At 43.1% G+C, this 26526-nt stretch overlaps 1 protein-coding gene across 1 annotated transcript in view; it reads right to left on the bottom strand.

Annotated features, from left to right (window-relative positions):
* The window catches only part of Stn1 (STN1 subunit of CST complex), a 39495-nt gene extending 18086 nt beyond the window's left edge, over positions 1–21409 (bottom strand). Inside the window, exons 1-7 of the mRNA XM_090345950.1 lie at positions 21273–21409; positions 20687–20885; positions 13374–13469; positions 9524–9592; positions 3999–4166; positions 2586–2709; positions 534–708 (exon numbers count right to left, since the gene is read on the bottom strand). Coding sequence (XP_090202076.1) covers positions 534–708; positions 2586–2709; positions 3999–4166; positions 9524–9592; positions 13374–13469; positions 20687–20819 — 765 coding nt within the window. The 5' untranslated portion in view covers positions 20820–20885; positions 21273–21409. The remainder of the gene's footprint in view (positions 1–533; positions 709–2585; positions 2710–3998; positions 4167–9523; positions 9593–13373; positions 13470–20686; positions 20886–21272) is intronic.
* Between the last annotated feature and the right edge of the window lie 5117 nt (positions 21410–26526).

The following is a 26526-nucleotide window of genomic DNA, read 5'->3' as shown; positions in this document are numbered from 1 at the left end:
TGCTTGCCTAGAATGCACAAAGACCTGGGTTCCATTCCTTGTTACCATATACATAGAAAAAGCCAGAGGTGGTGCTGTGGCTCAAGTGGTAGGGCTCTAGCCTTGAGAAAACCCAAAGACAGTGCTCTGGCCCTGAGTTCAAGCCCCAGGGGCTGGCAAAAAAAAAAAAAAAAGAATCATCTTGCTGATCAGTAAATCCTCTTAGATAGAGGATGATTACCACCTCTCATCTCCATCCCCCCCATGTGACATTTGCTGAGATTAAACTCCTATCTTGGTGAGTGCTAACAACTAGGCACTATGACCTTCACTTGTCATTATTTTTCTACTGACAGATTGTGATGTGACTAAGTAAGGAGACAAGGGGAAGTCCAGCCTCATTTCAAATTCTAAGAGACCTCTGCTGCCAGGATCCACACTGTGAGTTTTAATGCCATAGACATGCCACTCACAGACTTCAGCTACAGACCTGGTACAGAAGACATGAAGTCTTAAGTGAAAAAAAAATTCTTGCAGAAATACATTGCACTTACTTGGTTAGAGTGGGCATGAAGCACAGGCTGATTGGCCAGAGCTAACAAGGACTCTACAGTTTCCAGTTCCTGTTGGTAGAAGGTCTGAATTTTCTTGTCCATGAGGAATTCTTTGATTTTTTCACTCAGCAAAGTAGTGAGATTGGCGAGGTTCAGAGTGCCTGGATTGCTGTTGCTGAGGGAAAGTTTTTAAAAGCTCTGCAGATAACTGTTATCCTTGTTCCTTTTTTGGTGTGCATAGACAGCATTAGCTAAAATATGCAATACTAGTTGGGTACAGTATTTCAATTCAATAATCCTAGTTACTTGGGAGGTAAAGGCAGGAAACATTACAATTACAAGGCCATTCTGAGCAAAAAGGAAAAAAAAATCTGCAAGACCCCATTTCAACCAAAAACAAAAAGCCAGGCATTGGGGTGCCTACCTTTCATCCTACTTACCAGAAAAGTGTAAATAGGAGGATGGAAGTCCAAGATGGCCTGAGCAAAAATGCAAGACCTTATTACAAAGTTAAGGAAAACACCAGGAGCTTGAGGTGTGGCTCAAGCAACAGAATACCTGCGTACTGAAGTTTGTCAAACTTCAGTATTGACAAAAAACAAATGAACAACAAAAACAAAACACCAGAAAAAAAGTCAATCTGTAGAATGGAGTGGAACGGAAGGTATAGCTCCATTTTCCCACAAAACAAACTAAAAGAGCAAAAGGTTCACACAATTAATTTATGGTGACTACTCATGCTTATGTATGCACAGCAGCCTGGAACACTGGGAAGTTCGAAGGAGCAGTTCTGAAGGGACAGTTTCCACCTCCTGTCACAGGGGTGTTTGTCTGTACTTCTCAAAAATCTATAACAGGGGCCAGGAGTTTGGCCTAGGGGTAGAGTGCTTGCCTAGCATGCACGAAAGCCTGGGTCCAATTCCTCAGTACCACACGCATAGAAAAAAAGCTGGAAATGGTGCTGTGGCTCAAGTGGTAGAGCTCTAGCCTTCAGGAAAGTCCAAGGACAGTGCTCAGGCCCTGAGTTCAAGCCTCACGACTGGCAAAAAAAAGTCTATATTTGTACATCAGAAAGGAGGAGAAGGAGGAGGAGGAAGAAGAGGAAGATGAAGAAGAAATGAAGGACTGGGCACTGGTGGGTTACATTTATCATCCTGGACACTTTGGAGGCAAAGATTTGGAAGAAGAAAAACTTTTGAGATTTCATCTCCAAAATAACCATCAAAAACCAGGGATGAAGAGGTGGCTCAAGTGGTAAAGCACCAGCCAAACAAACAAGCCAAGTGAGTAATTCAAACCCCACTGGCACAAAAGGGGCACAGGCTGAGGATATAGCTCAATATTAAAGAGTAGGTGCCTAGCATGAGCGAGCTCCTGCATTGATCCCCAGTGCCCATAAAAGTAAGTTAATACAAATAAAGGGAACACAGTAAAACCTTTCTTTTTTCCTTCTTCTACATCCTGCCCTCCCAAATCTGACCCCTAGGAGGTCATGGCTGGCGTATCAGTTCTCTGAATCTCTTCTGACATAATAGCAGATGTCTGTACATTCTTATTCCTCCTGGACTTTGTTTTGCTTTGTTTCCCCCTACAAATATCTGTGGTTGACAACAAACTGGTCTCATTTTTGTTTGTGGGGGAACGTTGGTTTGGTGTTACAATGCGTGGTGACATAGTATTTTGATCAGGGTATGCCTTCGTGCAGTTTTCTTCATGTTTCTTTCCTTGGAATTTGCTGAGATTATTGGGACTATGAGTTTATAGTTTTTATCCAACATTGAAAATTTTAGCTAATACTCCTCCAAATATTTTTCCAATGGTTCCCCTACCTCATCCTTTAGTGACTCTAATTATACATATATTTCCCTTACAACAGCCCTAGAACATCTGTACTGTCACCATCTTCATTTTGCAGATGAGGAAAGGGTTAGTCCTCCACCATGCCTAAACTGATGCTTCAGGATCTGAACCCTGGCCAACCCCACACCTGGCTCCCACTGCTGGCTGTACTGCTTGCTGCTGGCACTTCAGTAGAACTGAGGCATAACCTACCTCAGGGCCTCTTCTTTCGCTAGAGCTGGGCTGTAGAAGGGCTGGTCATACACTTTCCTGTAGAGAGTAGGCAGCTCTAGCATCCTTGCAATCTGAATGCTCCACACTGGATCGTCTATTTTATCTAACAAATATGGAAATTACACAGTAAGCATTTCTGTTGTATGTCCAAGTCAAGGTTAGAAGAGTAGTCTAGATGCAGATCATGGTTTTCTTTCCTCTTGAGGGAGGAAAGGCAAGGCCCTGAGCATCAGATGTGGCCAGGAAGCAGACTGGGACTACGAAGGTGCACTAGTGTATCATTCACCTGTGACTAGTGGACAATAGCGGCTGACCTTGAGATTTCCAGCTGAAAACCAGCCAGCACAGTGCAAAGGGGGAAATGACAGGGGACTTTCTCTTTTCACTTAGCTTTAATGGACTTGAGTTTTCAAGAAATTTCTATCACTTTGGAGAATACGAACACTATCTTAATGAATCCACACTTACAATTTCAAAGTACTTTGGAGACTCCCATTCTACCCAAATACACTTACCAACTACATACAGTCAATAACCCATTTTCTTTCTCAATATAGTAAGCCTAATGATTGATTGATTGAGCCAAAACGGTGGCTTGAACTTAAGGCCTTGCACTCTTGCTCAACTTTTCTCCCTTCCCTTCCTTTTCCTTTCTCTTGTGCCAGTCCTGGGCTTGAACTCCGGGCCTTGGTGCTGTACCTTAACTTGTTTGCTCAAGGTTAATGATTTTCCACTTGATCCATACTCTACTTTGGGCTTTTTGGTGGTTAATTGGAGGTAAAAGTCTCATGGACTTTCCTTCTCAGGCTGGCTTCAAACCGTGATCCTCAGCTCTCAGCCTTTTGAGTAGCTAGGATTACAGTTGTATTCTACTAGCACCCAGATTGTTCAGCTTTCTTGCTCATGGATGGTGCTGTACCATTTAAGCCATGCTGCTAGTCATGCCCCCATGCTTTAGCTCAATGGAAGAGCATTTGCCTAGCAAGTACAAGGCCCTAAATTTGCTTATCAGCTATGAAAAAGAAAGAAAGAAAGGCATTCTGTTTTTCAAAAGAAGTCATGCTACATAGAATTATCCTTCCATTAGAGTTAAATCTTTTTTTTTTTTTTTTTGCCAGTCCTGAGACTTGAACTCAGGGCCTGAGTACTGACCTTAGGTTTTTCTCAAGGCTAGTGTTCTACCACTTCCAATTTTTCTATGTTTGTGGCATTGAGGAATCAAACCCTAGTCTTCATGCATGCTACGTGAGCACTTTATCACTAGGCCAAACTCCCGGCCCACAGAGTAAAATCTTATCTGAATGTTTTATAAGTCTGGCTTTTTGTAAACAAGCATTTACTGAACACATACACAGAAAAACAATTAATTTGGCAGGAACTTCTTGTGCTTACAATAAATGGTGGCATGAATCTCTCTCTCTTCTCTGTATGTGCGGATGTGGCCTCTGATTCGGATGGTGTCCCCAAGTTCTATCTTGGTTTTCTGCTCAATGGTCTCTTGTAGCTTCTTCAGCTGTGAGGTCACACTCAGCTCTCTGGGTGTATTTGCAGCAGCTGCAGCTGTTAGGTCCAGTGGGAGGGGTAGGGGGGGGAGAGAGGAAGGACAGAGATACGTGACATAATGGATCTACTACACAGGGAAGGCAGGTGGCTGCAATGCTTCTTTCCCACCCACAGACTGGGGCACAAGGATTCCCCCGGTCCTCAGCACAGTTATGGGCAATGTGTTCAGGCAGCTTTGAGCATGGGAACCCTGAACAATCCCTCTGTGCATGCAGAGTCAGGCATGGATACAATGCTCTCTCAGCTACATAAGAGGCTCAGATAGGAGAATGCTAAATTCAAAGCCAGCCTGGGCAGACTTACCCCTCAAAAACAAAACCAAACCTCCCCTTTCCTGAAAACCCAGAGTGCATAGAAACTTTCCCTGCTAGGGCCTTAAGAGTCTAGTCTCTCAGTTACTAGAGAATTAGGTTAAGAGAGCTCTTCTGTGTGCTGTCTCTTCCCACTTCAAAATACAATCTTAAACAACTTCATGGGCAAAAAGAAGTCAAAGCATGTTCAACACTAAATGATCTCTACCACAGACTTTTACTTGTGGTGTTTCATGCCTGTAATCCTAGCTACTAAGGAGACTGACATCTGAGGATCACGATTCAAGGCCCAGCCCAGGCAGAAAAGTCCATGATACATTTACCTTCAATTAACAACAGAAAGTTGGAAGTAGCTCAAGTGATATTGCACCAGCCTCCAGCAAACAATCCAACAGAGAACCCAAGGCTCAGAATTCAAGCCCACAAGAACGAGCATAATAAACAAATACATAAACGATATTAAATAAGAAAGAATAAACTTAGCTAAGAACAAAAATGAATATTTTGAGCATTACAGGTACTATTCTAAGCACTTTATAATCTACTAGTTTATTTAAACCTTATAACGACTCTTATTCATTAATTCATTATTATACCCATTTTAGAGACGAGAAACTGAGTTACAGACAGTTCAAACAACTTGCCCAAGGTAAAACATATGGTTAGCAACAAGGTCGCCATTTTTTTCTTGTGCCAGTCCAGGGGCTTGAACTCAGGGTCTGAGTACTGTCCCAGGAGCCTTTTCTTCCTCCCACTCCCATCCTTGAGATTTTTCACTCAAAGCTATTGCTCTATCAGGAGCCATGCTCCACTTCTGTCTTTTTTGTGGATAATTAGAGATAAAAGTCTTATGGACTGTAATCCTTAGGTCTCAGCCTCCTGAGTAGCTAGGATTGCAGGAATGAGTTATAGGCTCCCAGCTTTTTTCAACACTTTCATTTCCTCAACTCTCCATTTCTGCAATTATAAAACAGTGGTAAATATTGTGTTTGACTGAATGGAGTGCTAATATAATGGTAAAGCCATAGAAGATCAGTTTATGCTAGTTGTGATAATGATTTAGTTCTCCAGACAACATTGTTTTCTTTGTTCGCCCCCACCCCCCCAGTCCTGGGCTTGGGCTCAGGGCCTCAGCATTGTCCTTGAGTTTTCTCAAAGCTAGCACTCTACCACTTGAGCCATAGCACCACTTCTTGGCTTTTTTCTATGCACGTGGTAACAAGGAATCGAACCCAGGTCTTTGTGCATGCTAGGCAAGCATTCTATCATTAGGCTAAACTCCTGGCCCCTCTTTGGGGTCTTCTTTGAGTTTAAATTTTATTATACACTGTCAGAATGTTTGCCAGAAAAGTAAGCAAACCACACAGTTTTCACACAATGTCACCAGCAATACCGCTCTCCCATCCTGAAACCTTTATATCCTTAATAAATCAGTGGTGGTCCCATAAACCTCTTATTGTGTATTTAAATTTTAAGACATCATGTGTTTTCACTTAAGATGATCGACTCTTGGTTTCTTTGTGGATAAACCCCTCACTCTGTGCCTTCTGTAGCTTCCTTTCCATTTCAAAAAAGCTGTATCTAACAGCGATGTTTAAACCACACACTCTCCTGACTCTCTAGCACTTGCTTATGCTCTGTGTGTGTATGTGTGCACATACGTGCATGCACGAGTGCATGCCAGCCCGCCCTTGTACTAAGGCTTGAACTCAGAGCCTCAAGCTCTTTCTGTTCACTCAAGGCTAGGGCTCTATCACTTCTGGCTTTTTGTTGGTCAGTCAGAGATATGAGTCTCGGCATCTTCTGCCCAATTTGGAGTCCAACCTTGATGCTCAGGTCTCAGCCTCAGAAGTAACTAGGACTATAGATATAAGCCACCAGCTCTGGATTCTTTCTTTTGTTTATTTAATTTTTCAAAAAAGAAATCTTTTGGAAAGAAAAACAATGTTTAAGTTTATCCTTTTTATTTAAGTTTTCAGTGCTTGGCCAGAGATTTTTGCAAGCTTAATGTGTGTTTTGTTATTTCAGTGCCTGCCCTAGGTCTTGAACTCACAGCCTAGGTGCTATCTATGAGCTTTTTTTTTTTTCCCCAGTCCCAGGGCTTGAACTCAGGGCCTGAGCATGTTTTTTTTTTCTTTCTTTCTTTTTTTGTGGGTCATGGGGATTGATCTGGCCTGGGTACTGTCCCTGAGCTCTTCAGCTCGAGCCAAACCCCACTTCCCATTTTTCTAGAGATTAATAGGAAATAAGAGTCTCAGGTCCTTTTGTGCCCAGGCTGGCTTTGAACCTTGATCCTCAGATCTCAGCCTTCTGAGTAGCTAGGATTACAGGTATGAGTCACCACGCCCAGCTCTGAGACTGTCTTCTTAAGGAGAGCACTCTACCACCTGAGCCACAGCACCAGAAAAGCACTGGCTTTTTCTGTGTATGTGGTACCTAGAAATTGAGCTTGGGTCTTCGTGCATGCTAGGCAAGCAAGCACTCTACCACTAGGTCAAAACTGAGGCCTCTCTACAAGCTTTTTTGCTCTAGGCTTTGTCTCTATCTCTTGAGCCATAGCTCCACTTTTGGATTCTTTTGTTAGTTAATTAGGGACAAGAGACTCATGGACTTTCTTGCCTAGGCTGGCTTTGAATTGTAATCCTCAGATCTCAGCCTCCTGAGTAGCTGGGATTACAGGCATGAGCCACCCGTGACTGCCTTTAATGTGCTTACTAGGACATATGACTCTATCCTCTGTGAGTTGTTTCAGGTAAGTTAAAAAACAAGGCTCACAGTGAACTCTGTAAATATTATCTACCTGAGACAATATTTTGTAAATGCTGGTTTGTTTCCTACTATTATTTAATTTCCAGTTTACCTTCTATATTGTTTCTATAATGGAGACTCTCTTTTAGTCTTTTTTTTTATTGTAATTAATAAAAGGGTTACATGATATTTGCCAGATAGAAGGTGCATTAATTCACATATATTGATACCCTTTCACATGTCTTGGTCCCCATGACCCTCCCCTCCACACCCCCCCCCCCCGTCCCTATCCCATTTAAAATAATCTCTTTTAGTCTTGTAATCAAAGTTTCTGCTTTGTGACTCAATCGTTTGAACAACTGTACTTTGCAATGTTTAGAAGTATTATGTATGTGTGTGTTGAGGGGGGAGTACTGGGGCTTGAATTCAAGGCCTGGGCCCCTATCCCAAGACTGTTGCTTTATTACTTGAGCCATAGCTCTACTTCTGGCTTTTGTGGTTAATTGGACATAATTTTCCTGCCCAGCCTGGGATCCTAGGATCTCAGCCTCCTGAGTAGCTAGGATTACAAGCATGAGCCACGGGCACAGTAAAAACAACACTGATTTTAACACATTTTCTAGACCATGAAAAACAGCAACACAGGAAACATGAAAGACTGTATGTACCCAGTAACCAACACCCAGGAAACTCCATGCAACCATATTCAGCCAGCACAGCTTACAGAGTTTCTTCCTATAAGATCCAAGAATCACTTTCTAGCCAGGCGCTGTAGCTCCACACCTGTAATCCTAGCTACTCAGGAGGCTGAGATCTGAGGATCACAGTTCAAACCCAGCCCAGACACTGAAGTCCATGAGACTCTTATCTCTACTTAACCACCAGAAAATGAGAAGTGGGGCTGTGGCTCAAGGAGTAGGGCAGCAGAGCTCAGGGATAACGCCCAGGCCCAGAGTTCAAGTCCCATGACCAATTAAAAAAAAAGAATCACTTTTTAAAAGATTGCTCTACTTGTCTTCCTATCCCAAGGCCCTCCTCTTCTTAGGTTAAAGGTATTTATAAACCTCATTGCTATTATGCAGACATTATAGGTGATAATAAATGCTTCATATAGCACCACTGAAATTACTGGGCTGACGGCTGGTCTAAGAAGCAGCCCAGCTTTCATTTAAAGGGTGAGTCTAATTCTTGAAAGAAGGCTCCAGTGTGTAATTTAATGAATATAATGAGATGGCTGGAGCCTGACAACTTTAATTTAAGCAGTTTATTGCATCCTTAAAGATAAATTCCCCTTAGCATTCTAATATTGAGGCTAAGCTTTCTTAACTCTGCTCCTAAGCTGTGTCCAAATGATACATTCAATATGACATTTATAGGAGTAACATTATATACTTGTATTTTCACTGACTGGAATATGATTTTACTTAAGATTATATTTTGTTTAAAAAATTTGTCTCAGTTGGCTATTTCTCGGTGGAAAGCTTTAAAACTTTGGGCAATTAAATTAAAAGGAGAGAATGGGCACATTGGGAACAATTAAAAAACATTCCTGCATGTGAAACATAATGAGCATCATTTTCAGGCTTTCTCTGGGTACTATTAACCTTTCTTTATATAGGCAAAGCAATGTTAAATTAAGCTTTTCTGGTATTTCAAACTTCTTCTTCTCAGTAAGCTCAAAACTAGTATCTATCTAGTTGATCTGAACTATTAGTAAGTATAGAAATGATAGAATATAGCTGGGCATAGGTGGCTCATGCATATAATCCTAGTCACTGAGGAGGCTGAGATCTGAGGATCAGGGGTCAAAGCCAGCCTGGGCACAAAAGTCTGTGAGACTTTTATCTCTAATTAATCACCAGAAAACTGAAAATGGAACTGTGGCTCAAGTGGTAAAGCATTAGCTTTGAGGTGAAGAGCTCAAGGACAGAGTCCAGGCCCAGAGTTCAAAGCCCCATGACCAGGAAAAAAAATTATAGAACATCTCTGAAGATGACATTTTTTGGGGGGTTAGGTTGGTCCTGGAACTTGAACTCTGGGTCTGGGCAGTGTCCCTGAGCTCTTCAGGCTCTTAGGCTACCTCCCTAACACTTGAGCCAAAGCTCCACTTCCAGTTTTCTGGTGGTTAATGGGAGATAGGAGTCTCACAGACTTTAGTGCCTGAGCTGACTTTGAACTAAGATCCTCAGATCTCAGCCTCCCGAGTATCTAGGATTACAGGCATGAGTCACCGCACCTAGTCTGACTCTTTCATTGGTTAGATGGAAAGCAAAGCAACATGAGAGATGAAATTACCTGCTGAAGACTCACTATTGCTCAACTTCTTCCAGCAGATGCAGTTTATAACTCCAGTGCTGTCATCCACTGTAAGAGAAGCGTGAAAGGGGAGAAGAATTCACATGTGAATTCACGTCATCATTGCATGTTCCAACAGCCTAGCAGCAGCCATTCTCTTATCAAACTCTTTGGAAATAATCTTTACTATACAACAGCATGAATCATGTGTCCGCATATGTCACTGTGACATACTAGCTCATTGGGATGCACTGGACATTTCCCTCACCCTACCTCCAGGGTGATAAAGACTCCTCTCTCTGCTACTCTGCTAAAAGTGACTTCCTCAGGAAGTTAGATCCAAGACTCAAGGAGTGGCTACATATTAAACCAGCCTTCTCTCTCACCCTAGAACAAGATAGCATCACAGAGTCCATGGTGCAGACCCACAGGCACTAAAGGTGTAGCCTCTGTCACCGCTTCGCTTTGTGAAACAGCTTCTGCCCAGCCCTTACTCCTTACAGTGATGAAGGGAAAGCCGAGAACATTAGAGAAGAGCATAGTTGAATTTTCATAAGAAAATAATTTCATCCTGGCCACAAAATATTAGCCTGCCTTATTTTATTCCTTACATACAAAAACAAAACAAAGCCGGGTGTGGTGGCTCATGCCTGTAATCCTAGCTACTCAGGAGGCTGAGATCTGAGGATTGAGGTTCAAAGCCAGCCCAGGCCCTAAAGTCCATGAGAAGCTTATCTCCAATTAACCACCAAGAAATAGGAAGTGACCCTGTAGCTCAAGCAGTAGGGTGGTAGCCTTGAGCTGAAGGGCTCAGGGAGAGCACCCTTGCCCAGAGTATAAGCCCTATGGCTGATTAAAAAAAAAAAAGCTAATGATTCCCATGGCATTTGGACTTGTAACTGAAAATGAGGTTGGTGATACTTGCTATAGGAGTACAGGGATTTTTCTTTCTACCGAATTCTGACAAACTCAGAACACAGACTGCTAACTTAAAAAAATCCACCTAGGTATCAGTGGGGTCATGCCTGTAATCCTACTTACTCAGGAGGCTGAGATCTGATGACTGTTGAGTCTGTGAGACTCTTCTTTCCAATTAAAAATCCCTCCTCCCTCACTGCCCCCCCAAAGAAAAATCAAGACTGGGCACTGGTGGTTCATACCTATAATTTTAGCTGCTCAGGAGACTGAGATCTAAGAATTAAGGTTTGAAGGCATGCCAGAAAGACAAGTCTAAGAAACTCTTATCTCCAATTAACTGGAAAAAAAGCTGGACATGGGAGTTGTGGTTCGAGTATCAGTCTTAAGCCAAAAGCTAAGCAAGAGTGAGAGGCACTCTGGGCTTCAAACCATGAACATATTTTATTTCTTCAATATTAGCAACATTTTATGAATATCAGAAAGAATGTTCACCCAAACACTGACATTGTTTATAGATTTATTCTATTTCACTTGAGTTCTATCTACTTAATTAAAATTTTACTATAACTTAAAATTTTATAAGTACCATTTTAAGAAAAAAAATCAGTGAAGATTTTGAGTTTAAAAATGGATAACCCCACTTGGGCTGGGAGTTTGGCCTAGTGGTAAAGTGCTCATCTAGCATGCATGAAGACCCAGGTTCAATTCCTTGGTACCATATACATAGAAAAGCTGTAACTGGTACTGTAGTCAAGTGGTAGAGCTCTAGTGTTGAGGAAAGCCTAAGGGCAGTGCTCAGGCCCCAAGTACAGTCCTCAGGAATGGCAAAGGAAAAAAAAAAGGACAACCCCTTAAAGTCAGGTGCTGGTAGCTCAAACTTATAAACCTTGCTATTCAGGAGACTGAGATCTAAGAATTGCAGTTCAAAACCAGCCTGTGCAGAAAAGTCTAAGACTTTTATCTTCAACTATAAGGTGGAACTGTGGCTCAGGTGGTAAAGCACTAGCCTTGAGCACAAAAGCTCAGAACAGTGCCCAGGCTTTGAATTCAAATCCCAGAACTGGCCAAAAAAAAAAAAAAGGATAACCCCTCTAGGCCTACCATTCTGTTTTTTGCTAACTGAGAATGTTGCTTTATAATGGAAAGTCAAAAGAAAGTGAACAGATAAACACCTGTCTTGGAAAATGTGAGGTTGTTCTGGTTTTGACTGGAACTCCCAAAACTCAAGTCAAAGGTGGAGATGCTGCCAGGCGCTCTGTGCATCACAGGCTCAAAAGCTCCAAGGCTCAACCTCTTTTGCTTTGCAGCTCCTGCAACAGATCCTGTGCCATGGTCCGGGAGGCGGCTGCTGAATGTCCGAGAAGAGGAGTATCCTTGCATTACACCATTGTGTCTTTCAACAAGGTCTTGGCACAAATCAGTGTGGGCAGAAGCACCTGGCACAGGCCTCTGATAGAGGAGCAGAACTCTTTTTTTTTTTTTTTTTTTTTTTTTTTTTTTTGTGGGTCATGGGTCTTGAACTCAGCCTGGGCAATGTCTCTGAGCTCTTCAGCTCAAGGCTACCGCCCTACTCTTGAGCCAAGCCCCACTCCCCATTTTCTAGAGGTTAATTGGAGATAAGAGACTCAGGTTCTTTTGTGCCCAGGCTGGCTTTGAACCTTATCCTCAGATCTCAGCCTCCTGAGTAGCTAGGATTACAGGCGTGAGCCATTGTGCTCGGCAGGAGCACAACTCTTGACAGCAAGGGCTGGCCAGCTGGTGTGTGGCCTGAGGAAGCAGAGAGGAGCAGCAATGCACTTGAGCAGGCCACACAAGACTGAGGTCACATATGCATTTCTGCTCTCAATGGCTTCCACATGGCCATCTCCCAGAGCCCACAGATGTGTCACCCTCTCACAATACTCACTCAGAGGAAAAAGCTTCTTGCAAAGCAAATAGATCTTCTTAAATCTTTTCCTAATGGCCAAAGGGATTGAGTGCAGCCCTCTTAGATCACAGAGCTAATTCTGTTCTAGTTCTAGGGCTAACCCTGGAGGCCACAACAGTCTTATTTATGTGATGTAAAAAAGAGAAAACTAAAATTCAAATCCTGCTAATTTGGGGTTAAGACGAAAGTTGCAGACAGAACAAGCTGGGGTTGGTAAACAGTAGATGGGCCCACAACTCTCCAGTGGAGCTCTACGGGAGCAAGAGACTAGGGCTTAGTTTTCTCAACTACAAAACAGAAATAATATCTGTCTTTTCTACTTCTAAAGATTAGAGGAAGAATAAGATGAAGTAATGAATGTAAAAGGGTTTCATAAACTGAAACACACAGTCATTTCCCCACTGGTATTTAGGAAGCACTCTACTGCATGACAACATACTTGCACACAGGTGGCTATGCCATTGGAACTTAGCAAATGTTTGTTGTCTTGAAGGAAAATAGTACCAATACCTTTGGTAAAATAAACACTGAAGCACAGGGCATGACGGCACATCTCTGTAACCTTAACTACTTGGGAGGGAGAGATCAGGAGGATTGTGGTCGAGGCTAGCCTAGGCAAACATTTTAGTGCAATCTCCATCCCAACAAATAAGCAAGTGTGGTGGAACATGTTTATAATCCCAACTGCCTGGGAGGATATAGATAGAGGAATTGCAGTCTAGTCCTGGTCAAAACCATAAGATCCTATTGGAAAAACAATTAAAGCAATACAGGCCTAGGAGCATGGCTGAAGGTGGCAGGGCACCTGCCTATCAACTATGGGGGCCTGAGTTCATACACTTGCATTGCAAAAGAAAAAAAGATTTAAGAATAAAGTAAAGACAGTCAGTCTGAGACTGCCTGACAACATGATCTTTTGCATTCAAACTGATAATCTACATAATCAAATTTCAGTGAAGTGAGGACCTTACACATAAACTCAGTTTCAGACACAATCGTTCTTACCTCCATAACTGTAGAAAGTATCTCTTTCTCTCATTCCGACGACAGTTCCCACAATATCTACCTGCCTTATTGGATGCTTTTTATAGAAAAATATACCTAAAATGTAAGACAGGAAAGTTAATATAATGCATAATTATATTTTCTGCTTTATTAAATGTTTGTGGGAAGAGGGGTCACAAATCAGTGGCATGTTGTTTGCTGACATTCCAACATTAAGGAGTAGCCCTTGACAAATGGCAGACTTCAAGAACTTTGGAGATCTTTTCTTCAAGGGTTAGAAGCACACAGCTTGGCTTTAGAGAAGCTGTACTAGAGCTGAAGAGCAGTGCTGCCCAACTACACTTAATTTGTACTTGAGAACACAAGGTGTACCTCCATGAAGAAGGCTCTCAGAGACCTGAAAACAGTCATCTCACAATGAGACTGACTTAATAGCGTCTCCTGAGCAACTGGGCAAAGGAAAGAAAATGGAAATCATGAGAAAGACCTCCCTGTATTCTTTAAATCCGTGCTTTGGTAGGAAACCAGCTCTCATGTCTACAAACTGATAAGAGCTTTAAAAAATATTTTTTGCCTTTTAGTTCACCCCATGCCTTTAATCCTAACTATGGGAGGCTGAGATCTGAGGATTTAGGTTTTAAACCAGCTAAGGCAGATGAATCATGGTACTATTATTTTTAACTAACCATCAAAAAGCAGAAAGTGAGCTGGGCACTGGCGGTTCATACCTGTAATCCTAGCTACTCAAGAGGTTGAGATCTGAGGACTGCAGTTTGAAGCCAATCTTAGGCAGGAAAGTCTATAATCTCTAACCACTAAAAAGTCAGAAGTAGAGATGTGGCTCAAGTGGCATAGCCTAGCCTTGAGGGGAAAAAACTAAAGGACTGCTTGAGGCTCCTAGTTCAAACCCCAGTATTGACAATATACACACACACACACACACACACACACACACAAGATGATAACTAGGTTATAAAAGGTTACCCTTAAAGGCCAGCGGAAGCTGGGAGCAGGTGGCTCATGCTTGTAATACTAGCTACTCTGGAGGCCAACAGGAAAGTCTTTCAGACTCTTATCTCCAATAAACTACCAAAAAAGTCGGAAGTGGAGCTGTGATTCATGTGGTATAGCACTAGCCTTGGGCAAAAGAAGACCAGTGACAGCACCTAGACCTTGAGTTTAAACTCCAAGACCAACACATGCAGAAAAGATCAGCATATTACAACTCTAAAACTTCTTTTTAAGCTCTACTTTCAAAATCCAGACTGTAGATACTGGTTGACAAGTTCCTACCAGAGGAAAAACTTGAGAGGGGGACACATCACTGACATCCAAGAGCCTCTTTTTCCTGATTTGGGGATAAGACCGAAAGGTGGACCATGGAAGCTTGCAGTCCCAGTAGCCCCTGGCTCCTGCAGTCTTTCTCCTGGGCCACTCACATGCCACCTAATAGCCCAGTTTCAGTTTAATCTCCATGAACTGTGCTCCTGTTAACTGTACCAATGAAGTCTGACCAGCACTCTGCATCTTTCTCCCACTGAGGCTGGATTACTTACATTCACTTTTATTGACATCCTTTGTGTATGTGTGTGGGGGTGGGGGTGGGTACCTGCACACTCTGGTCCTGGTGCTTGAACTCAAGGCCTGGGTATTGTCCCTAAGCTTCATTTTGCTAAAAGGTTAGCACTCGACCACTTGAGCCATAATGCGACTTTTGGCTTTTTTCCTGAGTAGTTATTTGGAGATAAGAGTCTCATAGACTTTCCTGCCTGAGCTAGCTTTTTAAAAATTTTTTTGCCAGGTTTGAATTCAGGCCCTGGGCACTGTCCTTGAGCATTCTCAAGGCTAGTGCTCTACCACTTGAGCCACAGCATCACCTCCGGCCTTTTCTGTGCATCTGGTACTGGGGAATAGAACCTAGAGCTTCATGCATGCTAGGCAAGCCCTCTTACCACGTAGCCACACTCCTGGCCCTTGGCTGGCTACTAACTGTGATCCTTAGATCCTTTAGTGTAGCTGTGATTATGGGCATGAGCCACCAGTGTCCGGCTAGTCTTTACCTTTTTTAGTGTGTGCCAGTCCTGGGGCTTGAGCTCAGGGCCTGAGCACTATCCTTGGGCTTTCTCAAGGCTAGAGCTCTACCACTTGAGCCACAGCACCACTTCTAGTCTTTTCTATGTATGTGGTACTCAGGAATAGAACCTGGATCTTCGTGCATGCTAGGTACTCTACTACTAGGTCAAACGCCCTGCCCCCAAATCTTTCCCTTTTTAAATAAATATATGGCTTGTAAATAAAGAAGCTAAGATCACTTGAGGCATCTGGCCTTTCTTCCCTCACTTCTATGCTTGGTCAGAATCTCTGCATTCCAAAGTATCGGAATACTGTGTCCTAAAGACAGAGGGAATGGTTCTTTCGACTAGTGCCAAGTCCCAGATGGGGACGGAACCTCAAAGCCTGTTTCCCAGGAAGATACTAGGAGAACAGATGGGGTTTGAAGAAGAAAACATAGCAAATTTGACCCAAAGCAGGCCCTGCCCCTCTGCAGAGGTGCTCTTTTAAAGATGATGGTAAGTGGAGGACCAGGGAAACCCTGGGAGCTATCATCTGACAATGACAGGGCCACACAAGGGAAGAAGCCAAAGTTACTGCATCAGCCCGTTAAGAAGGGCTGCTCCTATTTAGGAACGTGGGCAACATAGACCCAAAGAAAATTCATGAAATGTTAAGATTTTCAAGATAGGGAGAATGGATAGGGAAAAAGAGAGGTTAAAAACAAGCCAGTGACATTCGAGGTCACCTTGGAGAAGAATGTGAATAGATCTTTAAATGAGGTCACAGCAGACTTCCTCAAAAAGGACAAACATGGGCTCCATAAATTTCCACCTCAAGGACAGACAATGCTACCCTTTAAGGACACACAGTCACTTGAGGACACAACCAAATCCCTACAATCTCAGGGGACTAAATGAAAAACTATCTTAAAAGCAATCACAGAACAAGAGAACTGCAGAAGAAAACAAGAGATGAATTGAATTTTAAAAAACTCTTCAGAAAACTGATTGAGGAGGAAATTGGGGGGAAGAGCTAGTGAACAGGTGAATGGGGAAGGCATATGCAAGTCCTTTGCACCTCTGAAAGGAGAACAATGAGGCCTGCATTGAATTGCTTTAATAAGGGAGATTGGGATGAGAGAGAGTGATGGAGGAGATGTGACTGATCAGAAAACATTGTATGCATGTATGGAAATAGAATGAAATCCATTTTGTATACCCAATATATGTTTATTTTTTAAACAAAATTACTGCTCAGAAATACAGAAGAAATTTTTCAAAATGGATGGAAAGATGAACCACATAAGTGAGATACTTGGCTTCTAGAAGAAGATGGCTGAAGACACGGATAAAGAATTAGAGAACCACTTCCTTGCAATGCTACAAAATCTCTTCTGAGAGCTGAGCTCAAAGGAGCTCTGCTAAGAAACAGTGACACTGTCTCTCTGCTACTCGCATGGTCTTTTAGACTTAAAAAAAAATTAAGTTCTGTGAAGCACTTAAGTAAATTAACCAATCAGCAAGAAGAGATCCTGAGAACCCAGATTTATAGCCAGTTGGTCAAAAGTACAGGTAAAATGACCTGGGGTTCACAATTGGCACCAGGAGTTGGAGCGGGGCAGTTAGGGACAGAGCCCTCAACATGTGGGACCTGACACTATCTTCAATGTGGGGGACGAGAGGACACCCAGATAGGGCTTACAGCAGAACCAGTTATTTTCTTGCTCAGGGGTGGGGGGTAGGAAGACAACCTCTATCTTTTGGGGTGATGTAAAAGCAGAGGCAGTTTGCCTTTCCATATACACAGTTATTATTTAATACATCACTAAAGCCCAGTGCAGTGGTTCATGTCTATAATTCTAGCTACTCCAGAGGCTGAGTTTATAGAATGAGGCCTGACAGAGCCCAAAGTTCCTCATCTCAATCAGTACAAAGCTGGGGGCATAGTGGCATATATCTGTCATCTCAGGTACACAAGAAGCATTTATAGAAAGATCTTAGTGCAGGGCAGTCTGGGAAAAAATCAAGAACTCATTTAAAGAAAGCTGACTAAATGGAGGGGAGAAAAATAAAAGAAAAACAAGTAAAGCAAAAGAGGGCGGGGAGCATGGTGTAAGTCGCAGAGCTATCTAGTAAAGGAAGAAAGGCAGATTGATATGGATGAAGCCATTTAATAAAGATGATTTTTGTATGTTTTAAAATTAGCTTTTGAAAATTAAAAGAACACTTAAAAATTAAATAACACCTACCATAGTCAAATGTCACAATATTTTCACCGCTAAATCTTAAATATATAGACTTGTGAATTTGTTTCACATATCATTTTTGGGTTAACCTTTCTAATTTTGTTTTAACTACTCTTTGCTATTTAAACATTTCTAAATTTTATGCAGTGACATAACATTTCTTGTTATGGCAAACCAAAACCCAAACAACAAAACAACAATCTAGACTGGTAGCTATTTTCTCAGAACCCAAATATAGACTAAAGAAAACCACTTGAAGCTCAGCATGGTGGTACAAACCACCAAAATACTAGCTGAGGAGTTGTAAGCCACTAAGCCAATGACACCAGCATGAAGCAAGACAAATGAGGAGACAGGAAAGTTAAAATAAATAAATATGAAAAGGGGTAAGATCAGGAGCCTGTGGCTCATGTCTATAATCCTAGTTATTCAGGAGGCTCATATGGTTTGAAGCCATGCTGACCCAGACAAATCTCTGAGAGTCTTATCTCCAACTAACCAGCAAAAAGTTGGAAATGCAAGCATGGCTCAATTGATAGAGGGCCAGCCTTGAGTGAAAAAGCTAAGCAAGTTAAAGCCTACTTTTAAATGTTAGTTACTAGAATAGTAGATACAAAGGGGCTATGTACATCTGCCTTTTCCTCTGAGATGTTAAAAAGCTATAAATTCTTTTTCTTGGGGGCGGGAGGCGGGGGAAATCGGCTATGGGGCTTGAATTCTGTCTGGGCCTGGGCGCTGTCCCTGAGCTCTTCAGCTCAAGGCTACAGCCCTACCCCTTGAGCCACAACACACCACTTTTGGTTTTCTGGTGGTTAATTGGAGATAAGAGTCTCACAGACTTTAGTGCCTGGGCTGGCTCTGAACCTCGATCCTGAGTAGCTAGGATTATAGGTGTGAGCCACCATATCCAGCATTTTTTTTTTCCAGTCCTGGGGCTTGAACTGGGGGCCTGGGCTCTGTCCCTGAGCTTCTTTTGCTCAAGGCTAGAACTCTACACCTTGAGCCACAGCGCTTTTTCTGTTTATGTGATACTGAGAAATCAAATCAGGATTTCATGCATGCTAGGCAAGCATTCTACCACTAAGCCACATCCCCAGCCCTGAAACTCTTTACTAAAAGACAAAGACAGAAGTCAAGTCTGGCAAAGAAAAGCCCTGGAATCACCTGTTATCCCTGTGTTTTGGGTAAGCCATGACCACATCTCCATGTTTTAGAACAATAATCAGCACCCATCTTTACCTAAGCAAAACTACCCTCTAAGGGTTAGAGTGTATTTTCCCAACTCAGAAAACAAAAATTCCACTGGTAAGATTTGAGTCCTTCACTCTCTGTTTCTGTATAGCTAGAATTGGTTTTCCCTCTTTTCCATCTCTCCCTGCTTTATACTATGCTAAAATAAATTCTTTTAAAGATTTCTACCTTGTGAATTTTTTCCTTGTTTGCTTTGAGATACCTTAAAATGCTTCCACAAGTGGATCTCAAGAACTTTAAATAGAAAATGGGAAGGTGAGGAAAACTTCTCATCTATCATGCAGTGACAGACATAAAATTATAATTGATGTTTACATCAATCATGAGGTATCCTTAAAGGAAAAGTGCCTGAGTTGGGTGTGGTGGCTCGTACCTGTAGGTAATCCTAGCTACTCAGGAGGCTAAGATCTTAGGATCAAGGTTCAAAGCCAGCCCAGCACAAAAGGACCTGAGACTCTTATCTCCAATTAACCTCTAGAAAATGGGAAGTAGGGCTTGGCTCAAGGGTAGGGCAAAAGCCCAGAGCTGAAGAGCTCAGGGACAGCGCCCAGGCTGAGTTCAAGCCTCATGACCCCCCCCCCCCAAAAAAAATACTCTTACCAGTGATGGAATGAAGATCACCAGTAATGACTAGTTTGTTTGTTTGTTTGTTTGTTTATTAGTTTGGTTTAGATGCATCATCTTGGTTTTTGTACAAAAGAAGACTAAGGTCCTCTGATGTCCCTGGATGCTTACCCACTCACTGATCTTTAAGCAAGATTGGCATTTGTTGAGATCTATGAAGAACAGCAGATTGTTCTAGAAAATGGAAAACTATGGGGGAAGCTGGCTGTCTTCCAAGGGGAAAAAAACCATGTCCAAGAATAATCAGGAAATAAAGGTGTGGTGAGCAATCTGTGCAAAAGGCTTTAGTGTAAAGTCATCCTAATATATTTGTACATGTAACTAGAATTACACAAAACTTCATTCCACTAAAACTGTCTCATTGAGATTCCTGCCTAGTTTTGACTCATGTCTTGCTATTCGAAAAGTCATTGACTGGAAAGCTTCGCTTAAAATAGTAAGAGTGCCAGGCGCTGGTTGGTGACTCATACCCATAATCCTAGCTACTCAAGAGGCTGAGAGCTGAGTACCATGGTTCAAAGCCAGCCAGGCAGGAAAGTCTCTGAGACTCTTAGCTCCAATTAACCACCAGAAAATGGGAAGTAGAGTTGTGGCTCAAAATGCTAGTTATAAGCAGAAAAGCTCAGGGACAGTACCTATGCCCAGAGTTCAAGCCCCATGACCAACAGGGGAAGGGGGAGAAGGAGGAAATTGCCCTGTGGCTCTCATGGACTTTCATGCCCAGGCTGGCTCTGAATCTTTCATCCTCAGATCTCAGCCTCCTGAGTAGTTAGGATTACAAGCATGAGCCATCCGCAGCCTGGCTGCTTTCCTTATTTTTCTAATGGAACTCTCCGCCCCATACATTTACACATTTCACTGTAAGGTTTCTTGTTGTTGTTGTTTTGTTTTTTGTTTGCCAGTCCTGGGGCTTGAACTCCGGGCCTGGGCAATGTCCTTGAGCAATTTTGCTCCAAGCTAGAGCTTTGCCACTTGATCCACAGCACTACTTCCTGCTTTTTCTGTGTATATGGTACAGAGGAATTGAACCCAGGGCCTTGTGAATGCTAGGCCAGCACTCTACCACTAGGCCACACTCCTGGCCTGTCCACTGCAGTTGTTTTTTTTTTTTTTTTTTTGACAGTCCTGGCCCACGTACCTGGCACTTGGCGGGACTCCTTCATGCTCAGGATATCCCTGATGTAGAGTTTTGCATAGGCTAGAAACACAGGATCCAAACCCCACAGGTGGGAGGGGGTCTCCTCTTCACACGGGCTGGATTCAGACTGCATCACAAGAGTCTGGGCTGTGGCATCCAGCTAATCCCAAAGGCTCTGCTTCACTGAGTTCAAGGACCTCTACAAGACACACAAGTCAGGATGCGGGGTGTCAAACACGGGCGAGATTGGCATAGGCCTGGACTCTTCTCAGGTGGGCATCTTAGAAGCCCAAAGGTCCAGGGCTCTGTCAAACTCTATTCGGGAATGTGGGAAATAGCATTACCCTACTTCCAAAGTGCCAACTTAGTTAACTGACACAGCGAACTTTTCACTTAGGAACACCGTCCATCCATGTATGGCCTGAATCCGCCTTGGATGGTGGGCGTAGGGAGTACGGGGCGCCCTTCTTGGGGCGCCCTCCCTGTCAAGCCCAGGTTTCGGGCACCGTCTGAAGCCCGGCAACGGCACTTCCGCTTTCCCGGTTGAACTGACAAAAAGAAAAGGAAGCAAAAAAAGCAAACAGACCAGAAGTACGGTGTTCAGCCCCTCCCACGGCACCCGTGCCGTGGAAACTCCCAGAGCGGGTCTCGGGCCGCTGGGAAGCGCAGGGAGCCACCGCCCCGCAGCCCGGCAGAGCGGCCTCTCCCGTTCCGGTGAAGGCTGGATGCCGCGCCCGGAAGCCAGTCAGCTTGTCAGGAAGAGCATTTCCTTCCTCGACTCCGCCCCTCCGCCAAGGCACCGCCCCCCGCCAAGGCCCCGCCCCAAACCAGAGACCACACCCTATACATGGGCCCCGCCCACTACCGCGGGCCTGGCCCAGTTGGGCGAGGCTTCCCGGCCCACCAGAAGCTCCGCCCAAGCTGTGGGCATGGGCGTGGCTGGTGTCTGAGGGTTCACGCTACCCTCCACCCTCCCACAGCCTGCTCCCAGGAACCTTGATCCATGGCTTCTGAGAGGGTGGGATGGGATCTACCCTCCCCCACTTTTTTTTGGTTCCTGATTTATTAAATGAACAACCACGAAATGAAGCGGTTCGACAGCAGGATTGCATTGTGGTGTATTTTAGATATTTCTTCACAACGGATCATCTACAGCTTGAAACAGTACAGTCACACTTGCAGAAAATGTCAGTATCTAAATTGAAAGAGAGATACTGTCTCTGCTATAGATAAATTCTGCAAGATCGTGCCCAATACATTTTTGTCTCCTTTCCTCTTTCTTGGTCTGCAGTCTGGAATGTGGTACCCTGAACTTTGAAAAAAGCTGGAATTTTGACCATCTTCAAGGAGACCTGTCTCCAGAAGTCGTAATTGGAAGCAAGAAAAGATAGCCATATTCCACTTCCATAAATAAAGAGGCTATATCATGTCACTGGAGATGGCCAGAAATATTCCTAATTTACAAAGACATGGCAGAAAGTGTACAGGTCATGCCAGCTAACCAGTTCTAGACCAGGCAGGTGGTGATAAAAGAGAATTGTTAAAGTATTTATCAGAGGAGCTTTAACCCTTTGGAATGGAAAAATGTGTGTCATTAGAACCTTGGCATCTAATTACCTCAAGGGACACCAAAGAAGCTGAAAAGCAAGAGTCTTTGGTAAAATGCAGTATCACCTAGATTCTACTGCACTGAAGAGATGGATCAGCGGAGTTTAAGATCTAATGAAGACACCTTCTCTAATTGAAGGGAGGCTCTCCCCAAAGAAATACAACCAGAAGGACAAATGTTCATCTGTCAGGTGGGGACAGACAGGTTGGGTGACATTTTCCTGACTCCATATTGGCTCAAGGGTGGGAACCCAAGAAGAAAATTACTCTAAGATGTATCAGAGACTGAGATGACTTCAGAAAACACTGTCATGGCTTTTCCAGATAGTAGCTGGAAGTAAGAACCTTTGAGGACACTGCAGTTACTGGGAGGCTTGGGGAAGGCCACACACAAGTGATATTATCTTTTACAATGAAGGAGGACTTTGAAAGCTAGGAGTGTTCCTTCTAACCTAAACCCCAAATGGAAAAGAATAGGTTGTCACTGAAACTTAAGATGACATGTAGAACAGGATTTCCAGATGGCAGAAACACCCAGAGGAATTTGGGGAGGATCCTTGTTTTTTCTGTTATTTATTTATTGTCAGTTGTGGGTCTTGAACTCTGGGCCTGGGAACTGTTCCTGAGTTCTTCAGCTCAAAGATACCCATTGAGCCACAGCGGCACTTCCTGTTTCCTAGTGGTTAATTGGAGATAAGAGGCTCACAGACTTTAGTGCCCTGGCTGGCTTTGATCCATGATCCTCAGATTTCAGCCTCCTGAGGAGCTAGGATTATAGGTGTTAGCCACTGCACCCAGCATGGGGTTTTTTTGGTAGTGGGACTTGAACTCAGGACCTGAGCACTGCCCCTGAGCTTTTTGGCTGAAGGCTAGCACTCTACCATTCTGTACCACAGCTCCACTTCTAGTTTTCTGATTAACTGGAGGTACGAGTGTCATGGACTTTGCTTCCCAGGCTACCTTTGAATGGTGATCTTCAGATCTCAGCCTCCTGACTAACTAAGACTACAAGCATGATCCACTAGCACTCAGCCTTTCAGTCTTTATCACTGCAGATTTCAAGTCTCCTCAAGTAACTACCTGGGTGTATAAAAACCATAATTCCATGGTGTTCTAGCACAGTCCTCCGGAGCACTGTAAAGCATTTTATTGAGTTTGTTTTTGGCCAGTCCTGGGGCTTGAACTCAGGGCCTGGGCACTGTCAATGGGCTTTCTCAAGGATAGCTCTCTGCCACTTGAGCCATGGTACCACTTTCAGCTTTTTCTGTGTGTGGATACCAAAGAATCAAACCCAAGGCTTCATGAATGCTCTGGGCAAGCACTCTACCACTAGGCTGTACTACCAACCCCTCTTCTTCTTCTTCTTCTTCTTCTTTTTTTTTTTGCCAGTCCTGGGCTTGAGCTCAGGGCCTGAGCACTGTCCTTGGACTTTCTCAAGGCTAGAGCTCTACCACTTGAGCCTCAGCACCACTTCTGGCTTTTTTTTTTTTAATGTATGTGGTACTGAGGAATCGAACCCGGGTCTTCATGCATGCAAGGCAAGCACTTTAATCACTAGGCCAAACTCCCGGCCCCTCTTCTTCTTTTTTTATAATATAAAATATATTTTATTTAGGATATTATTAGAATTCACTTTATGTGATACTTAGTACTATTTTCATTTTTTTTGTCAGTCATGGGGCTTGAACTTGGGCCTGGGAGCTGTCCCTGAGCTCTTCAGCTCAAGCCATAGCACCACTTTTAGTACTAGTTTAAACACAGAGACACATTCAATTACTCCCCCATTTGATCATAATTCTTTCTCTTTCTTTACTTGCATAGTAGAATAATCAACAAGAGCCAAACCACAAAGCCAAAGCAGGAATATTTTTTTTTTTTTGTCAGTTGTAGAGCTTATATTCAGAGCCTGGGAACTGTCCCAGAGCTTTTTCATTCAAGGCTAGTATTCACCACTTTGAGCAACAGAGTCACTTCCATTTTTCTAGTGGCTAACTGGAGATAAGAGTCTCCTGGACTTTTCTGTCCTGCCTGGCTTTGAACAGCAATTCTCAGATCTTAGATTCCGGAGTTGCTAGGTGTTACATGCTTGAGCCACGGGCCCCTGGCTAAAGCAAGAACTTTTAAGCAATTCACACTGGTAGAAAAGACAGCTTTTTTCCTACAGGGTGCTAGGCTAGATCCCCAGCTCTGCAACAGCGGTAATAACAAACCAAGAAACAAAAGGGAGAAATGAATTTGTGACTTTGGAGTATGTGGCTTGGATGGTAACTGCTATATGAGTTGTAAGAATGAAGTGAGGGGCTTCATTAAGTGAGATAATATGATCTACATCTATATGGTACCCCAGGAACAGGTAACCCCTTACTACACTGTATGGTAGGATTTAAGCAGTTTTTTTTGTTTTGGTTTTAATGGAGCTACCCATTCAGGTATTCATTCATAAAGCATCTGTCCTAGACATGGGGGATAAGGAGACAAGAGAGGTGGGGTTCAACTCTCATCAAACAAAAAGTAAGAATAGATCATTGTCAGTGTTTTTTTTTTCTTTCTTTCTTTTTTTTTTTTTTTTTTTTTTTTTTTGCCAGTCCTGGGCTTGAGCTCAGGGCCTGAGCACTGTCCTTGGACTTTCTCAAGGCTAGAGCTCTACCACTTGAGCCTCAGCACCACTTCTGGCTTTTTTCTATGTACCAAGGAATCAAACCCAGGTCTTCATGCATGCTAGGCAAACTCTCTACCACTAGGCCAGACTCCCAGCCCCTATTGTCAGTGTTTTGAAGGAAGTGGGAAGTGTGTTGGGATTGCTCCTAAGGGAGTGTGGGGTCTATTTCATTAGCTGAGATGAAAGGTGACATTCAGGTTGTGACCTGCAGGGTGAGGAGCCAGCCAGCCAAAGCACTGAGGAAAAGAGCATTCTAAGCAGAAATGAAAGAATGAAAGAAAAGAAAGGGTGGTTGTCTGGAAGAAGAGGGGTGGGGGGAAGAGAATGCTTAAGGAATTGGAGTAAGACAGAAGGCAAACAAAGGATCTAGCAGGACAGGATAGACTGCTATTCTCAGTCTTCCTACCTGCTCAGAAGACATCAGGATGACAAGGTAGATTCCTGGGCTGCTGTCTGACTGGTGGGGGCAGCTGCAGAGGACTCTGCCTAAAGACCAGGATCGGAGAGAGACTTTTGAAGGGCTTGAATAAGCTTCTACTTTTACTCCTTGCAAACAAGGGAGGGGTGGGTGCTGGTTATTGGTCCCGGGAATGAGTTAATGAATTAGGAAACAATGATGATACCTGCCACATCTCACATATTCTGATAGGGGATATCAAAGTGTTGTCTATCAACTTACTAGATGCAGTCTGGAAATTGTGCCTTACCAACATTTGCCACTGGTGAGGAAGAGATTAGAACAATAAGATATTGATGGCCTATTGCAGTGGTCCTCACTTAGGTATCATTTGCCCTCCCGCTCCCTAAATAATCTTGCTTAGTTTCCTGTGTCATCTCTGTCTGTCTGTCTCTCTCTGCTTCTGTCTTTCCTCCCACCCCCTTGGCATGTAAGCACACTCTTCCATTCTTTCGTGTCTGTATGCCACTATTGAGGCTTGAACTCAGGGCCTCATCCTCTTTTATTAGCTTTTTCCACTCAATGCTGGCACCCTACCACTTGAATCATACCTCCTCTTCTAGCTTTTTGCTAATTACTTGGAGAATCTTTTGGATTTGTTTGCCCAAGCTGGTTTTGAATTGTCGTCCTCAGATCTTAGCCTCCCAAGTAGATAGGGTTATATGCATAAGCCACTGACACTCAGATAGAATATTTATAATCAAAGTGTATACATTAGTTTTAAAGACATAATGCTATTTCATATTTAGTATAGTATGAGACAAACATAACTTTTATAGGCACTTGGAAACCATTCATATGACTCACTTTATTGCAATATGGTCTATAACTGAACCTGTAATATCTTCAAAGCATGTTTGTAATTGGCTCTTTGTTTTTATCAAGCCTGATTAACTTGGCATTTTGATTAGAATATTTAGACCAGTCACATTTAACTTAATTCTTGATATGATTCAGTTTATGTCTGCTACTTTTCTATATACCAAATGTTTTTTGTTTTTGTTTTGTCATGGAGCTTGAACTCAAGGCCTAGGTGTTGTCCTCTACGACTTTGAGCCACAGCTCCACTTCCAGTTTTCTGGTGATTAATTGGAGATAAGAGTCTCACACTTATCT

Source organism: Megascapheus bottae, chromosome 15, assembly GCF_031878675.1.
Source record: "Megascapheus bottae isolate mThoBot1 chromosome 15, mThoBot2.hap1, whole genome shotgun sequence".
In the NCBI taxonomy this organism is placed as follows: Eukaryota; Metazoa; Chordata; class Mammalia; order Rodentia; family Geomyidae; genus Megascapheus; species Megascapheus bottae.
Note: the sequence above shows the minus strand (reverse complement) of the source record. Positions and strands in the feature narration are given on the sequence as shown.